At 34.3% G+C, this 6,000-nt stretch overlaps 1 protein-coding gene across 4 annotated transcripts in view; it reads left to right on the top strand.

The window, feature by feature from the left end:
* The window catches only part of SCML2 (Scm polycomb group protein like 2), a 92,032-nt gene extending 86,346 nt beyond the window's left edge, over positions 1–5,686 (top strand). For all 4 annotated transcript variants that reach the window (XM_032475071.1, XM_032475068.1, XM_032475070.1 and 1 more), the window contains 2 exons: positions 2,737–2,888; positions 3,947–5,686. In XM_032475071.1, the coding sequence (XP_032330962.1) occupies positions 2,737–2,888; positions 3,947–4,075 (281 nt within the window). In that variant the 3' untranslated portion in view covers positions 4,076–5,686. The remainder of the gene's footprint in view (positions 1–2,736; positions 2,889–3,946) is intronic.
* Positions 5,687–6,000: the final 314 nt, after the last annotated feature.

The following is a 6,000-nucleotide window of genomic DNA, read 5'->3' on the forward strand; positions in this document are numbered from 1 at the left end:
GATTAAGGGTGCTGGGATGCTGAGGAAGTGTTTTGTCCTTTTTTTCCAGATAGGCATCTAGGCAAGGTTGAGGGGTAAAGGAAGTAGGAACTAACTGCTTTGCCTTTCATAATGGATGTTATCTATGGGCAACTGTACTGTACACATGCTGTGACCCATTTAATGTCATCACCCCCATCTCATACCCCATGTAGATTGTCTTTGGTTTTAGGGTGATTTTTGTGGAGAGTTTGAAGATAGATGTTCATTTAATAACAGGGTAGTGTACCCTGAATTTTTAGATATTTTCATAATACATGAGTTTATGAAGAAAGGCCTTCTCAGTAAAAGGCTCTCAAAGGTAATCTCCAGTGCTGAATATCTCACTTCCAAATGTATGTCTAACACTACCATGCCAAAGTAGCCTGTTTTGGGGCTTGAGAATACTAGCTTCTGGTCTTCCTAGGAGTGGAAAGACTAATAGTATTAACGGTACTTAATAGTAATAGAAATCATCGCCTTCATCACTATCTGAGATGTGCCAGGCATATAATATTTTACGTAGCCTCATGCATTACATCTTTACAACAATTCCTTGAGATGTAGGTGCTGGTAAACATTCTCAGGTGAGAAATCTGAGAAGTCACTTGACTAAGGTCCCCCAGCTAGAAAGTGGCTGGGCTAGTCCTGACACTCTGGCTCCAGGGCTGTACTCTTAACCACTGTGCTACCTACATCTCCAGAGAATAAGTAAGCATTTCACTTGGAAATTGTCTAGAAGTGTCATTACTATTATTTTCTTTAAAGTATTGGAACAGTTACTTAAAGCTGAGTCTGCTCTTGATTGCTGGTGATGCTCACACAACCTTCTGCCCCACTGTGCCCTGCCCCAGCCCGATATTTGAAACAAATCGTTGATTTTTATTATACGAAAGAAATTCATTAACATCATTGGGGATAAAATCAAATCACTTTCAGTTTATTTATTTCACAAATATTTACTGATATCCTAATGTGTGTAAGACAAAGCCATTAAGGGGAAGAGCATGACTGGACTTTGTTTTTCACATAATTAGTTTGTTTCATGTAATTATTTGTAATTCTCTTCTCTCTGATCATTTTGAAGATATGGGCCCAATTAAATTATTTTTCCATGATAGGTTAGAAGTAGATGAGCTTAAAGTTGTTTTATTTTTAATGTAAAATTATAGTTTTATACCAGAAATTATATCTTTACATATATTTTATTCATAGTAATCCATAAAAGTAGTTACATATTACTCAAGATATAACTATACCAGATTCTGATGACAGAAACCAAAAATCCCACAAAAATAAAAGTTAATTTAGAAATATGATTAGCCTTACCAATAGTTTTTTAATATTAACTTGAGTCTTTCTTGAGTTAAAGGAGAAGAATTTTCTTTCTGAATTGTTAGAATGCCTTAGGCATGGCATGGTCTAAACCATCATCATTTTTACTTGGGTTGATACAGCCCAGCAGCATTTCTTGGTAGACCAACATTTTTGTCTGATAAGTGGAAAGGAGGATATATTTTATTAAAGTGTTTTTATTTCACATCAAAGTTGCGATACTAAAAAAGAAAATTCTGAGCTACACAATAAATTTACAATTGTGAGTTCTTTTATCTTCTGTTTTTCTTTTGCCCTTTCCCTGAGTAAATACTCAAAATACCCCTAAAATGGCCAGAGCCCAGATGATAGGAAAGAAAAGGTGCACTTTGGGCAGTTCACACAAAAAAAAGATCAAATTTCTTTTGACAGTCCTTGGTTAGAGAAACAGATCTTCCTAGCAGATTACAAAACCCACTTCTGTTATCACACTAACTTTAGGGAGTTGAGCACTCTGGTTGAGTAAGTGAATAATTATCTGGACACAAAGAAATTTTAGCACAACTTAGTGAACAGCACAGCTACAACTTTTTAAGATATGAGCACTTAAATTGTTTCATGTCTCAGTTATTTCTTTTTTAAACATATAAACCTTCAACCAAAATATCTATTACTATGCAATAAACTTGAAAGAAGTATTCAGTATAATATTAAATAGGTATTTCTAACCTAGCTAAGCAAGAAAATAATCTTATTTTCTTCAAAATCCAGGTAAACATTTAAACCTTGAGAGACAAGAATTTTAAAGAATAAAATGATGCTAAAAAATACCCATATTGAATACATGGCAGAGATTTGGTAAAGAACTAATTTGGTTCTCCAAGATCGTGGGGGTTGTTGAAATTCATTGAAATGAATAAAATTAAGCAACTATAAAACTGTAAATTCTGGGAATTTCCATTGTAATTAGCTAGTAAAATAAACCTAATCTGGAGAGACTGAGAGGGGAAAGATTGAGAGAAATTCTTTGAAATACTTTAAGAGAGCAATGGGTTAGCTTAAATTAACCTAATTTAACCCAAGTAACAGATCTTTTGCTGTATTTGCCTGTGGCCAAAGAGGCCTTGGATCGCTCAGTCTCTTTTATGATTTTTGAAGCTTTTAGGTACCTTCAAGAGCTGCTTTTGTGGTTTGGGGGAGGTCAGGTGGGATGTTCGTGGGGAGCCATCCTCAGGTCATCTTTATATAGGCTCTCACTGGATTTTACACTTGGAGTCCTGGGTCCATACTGGGGTACTTCACAGAAGGTTCCAGGAATGAGACCATTACTCCCCACCTAACATCTCTTCTTTCAGGATAATGATCAGGTCAAGTATGATTTGTCTTTTTTCCCCCCCATTGAAGCTCCAGGTTATATAGCTGTACCTGATCCCAGTGTCCTGAAACAAGGCTTCTCTAAGGACCCTTCAACCTGGTCTGTGGATGAAGTGATCCTGTTTTTGAAACATGTAGATCCTCAGACACTCACCCCCCTCGCCGACCTCTTCAGGCAACATGTAATGTATCTTTTGATCCAGTTTTCCTGCTGTTAATGCCTTTGAATGACCTCTCTGCAGGCTCCTCGGTTGGATACTGATTAGTGTGGATGGTGGGGGAACCCTATCAACTGATTTGTCCATATGTGAGAAAGTTTACTTTGCCTAGAATTAGATCCTTAAATGGTAGAGGCTGGATCTGTGCTTTAAAGGGTACCAAAGTACCTAAAATACAAGTCTTCAAGATCTCAAGAGAAGATGATTTGGCACAGTCACTCTCAGGTGTCTTCTTTGTAATGACAGCTACAAGGATCCTCCTCCCCACCTGCTCCCTGCTCGGCCCCAGGACCGGGAGTAGGAGGGGTAACCACAGCTGTGACAGGGTGTCCTCCTTGTTAAGATGCCCGATTAATCCAGCAACTGTATAAGATTAAGTGCAGCTTTATTTTAAGTAGGAACTCATGAATACCAAATAATATGCTTCCATGATGTAAATTGTTTAATCAAGGAAATAAGGAATATTAGGAGGATGTCTTGTGTCTGTTAAATAATGTTTATAGTCTTTTCTAACAAGTCAAATTAGTGACCAAATATCTGATGTATCCTTTTTGATATTGTAAGAAAATCAGTAATAAGTTTTAGCATCTAATTAGCAACTAACTGAATAGCTTTCAACATAAAGACAACACTGTATAGCACATTTATAGTTTGTATTAACGCTGACATACTCGTATTTCCAGCCTTTCTAAGAAAGTTAATGACCATCTGAAATTCATTTCTACAGTTTGTTTTCTACTCTTTGTCATAGAAATGTGGTATTTTATTCATCACATAGTATAAATTCAAATTCAAATGTTAAGGCTATTTTTCAAAGATGCTGGGTTAAATTTCCTTTTTCTTAAAATTTAGAAATTATCAAGTGATGCTTCACGTAACGTAGTTAGATTTTTAATAGTTTTTCAGGAAATAAATGCATATTCAGAGAATATATATTGAAAATGTACAGTTGCTCTCTATTTTACATGCTCATATATAACTTGACAAAATATGAAATAATTATAATTTCTTTCTCTCTGTAGGAGATTGATGGGAAGGCTCTGCTACTACTCAAAAGTGATGTGATGATGAAGTATATGGGGCTGAAGCTGGGGCCAGCCTTAAAGTTATGCTACTATATTGAAAAACTTAAAGAAGGAAAATATAATTGAAAAAAATGTGCAAGTTTAGGTTAGACATAATTTTCAGTTGTCCTGATAACTTTTTAATTTAAAAGTATTTTTATTCTCATAGCAATTTTATTTTGTAGAAGGTTCCTCTAAAAATAAGTTTTATCCAGAGTTGCAGAACTACATTACAGTCCAGTCTTCTATAAAAAACATTAATATGATAGTATTAGCATATTCAAATTGGCAATTCTTTATGTCTTTTCATTATGATACAGTTTACAGTTTATTATTTTATTATGCAGTTTACAAATATAATTCACACAGGAAATAGAGAAACACTTTTGATTTTGGTTAATGTTTATATGTAAAACCAAAACAGCTAAATCCCAAAGGGGAAAGTGTCAGGGACTGACAGATTCTCTAAGGAAATCCATGAGAAATTTTACTTAGAAGAGAATTTAAAGATGCAACTATAGATATCATCTCTTTCTCAAATGTTTTATGTCTTACTGCAATGTTCTGTTTGTGTTCTACCAGTTTCCAGAACAGGAATAGCCATATAAATTATTTTCCTTTCATTATTATTTCTCTGTATGTTGTGTTTGTTCATATTTAAAGAAAAAAACAAGCTTATAAACTTTCATAAAGTGTTCTTACCAGTTTTTGAAAAATTTCGAACAATTGTAGGATAGATAGAATAGTTGTTTTATGCAGGAGATATTATACTACAAGGGTGGTTTGGATGGAGTATGACTAAGTTTTTTTCAATGAAATACCTATTATTTCAAAACTTTACATATTTTCACCAAGTTTAGACATTTAACTAAGCATTCCTTTCTCACACCTCTATATGAAGACACCTGTGCCCAAATTTTTAAAAGATATATATTTTATTGTCTGTGTTTATTCCTCACAGAAATACTATACCATATTTATATATTACTCTATACCTGTAGGTATACAAACAAGTAAATCTGTCCTTTTTGAATTTAATATGGCACTTTGCACTGCCACAGAGGTAATGGTTAACTATTTATATAGTTAGACGTTTTTATTCTGAAAAAATATGTGTATCATTTGCTAAGACTAGTACCTCTCAGCTTAGTCTTCAGGGGATATGAAACAATCTGTAGATTGGTTCCATACAGGGAAGTTCTCTGTCCTATGCAATGTTCCTAGTTTAATTCACTTAGTTCTGAGCCATTTATTCTCCTAAATTTTGGAAGATGCATTAATTCTGACTTACCATTTGGGCTTTATTTTTAAAGTTAGGAACTTTTAAGGGGAAATGGTGCTATATGTTTATTGTTATTACTTTGTATAACTTTGGTGTAATGTTTATAAGCTATGAGAATCTGTGCTAAAAGTATTAGCCATTTGTTATAAATGCCAATAAAATGTACACCAGGGGGCAAGAATGTACATTTTCTTTTTTAGAAAACCAAATGTACTTTATACAAGAATGCTACTATTTAAAGGGTGGTTTCATCTATGTTATTCCTTCTGTGTTATAAAAAAAATCTAATTTAAACTTGGTCTCACAAATTGTTTGTGTGAAGATGCTGTGCCCAGTTAAACAGTCCTCAGGTGTTTGTACAAATACTGTTTTACAATTTTCAGATTTTAAAATATAATAAAGTTTAATAACCTCAACAATTAATGTTGAGTGATTTTACTTGCTTTCACCGCATTACATTAATGTATGAATTGGTTGTAGTTGAAGAAGCAGCACTCCGTAAGTTTGTGGTTTTATGTGTCCATATACTTGGTTTTAACACTTGCCCTCGTTCTGCTGGTGAAGAGCAAAGGGCTGATCTCTTGTAGAGGCCTTAAATGAGACCCCAGGAAAGTAGTAAGAGGTTAAATCACTGAGCTTAATCTGTGCTCAAAGCTTTTGTTACTTGCACTGTTATCGATGATGCAAGTGTGCTAGAAATGGCATTGCCCCCAGATATCTCATCCCACCT

The sequence above is a fragment of the Camelus ferus genome, chromosome X (assembly GCF_009834535.1).
Source record: "Camelus ferus isolate YT-003-E chromosome X, BCGSAC_Cfer_1.0, whole genome shotgun sequence".
NCBI lineage: Eukaryota > Metazoa > Chordata > Mammalia > Artiodactyla > Camelidae > Camelus > Camelus ferus.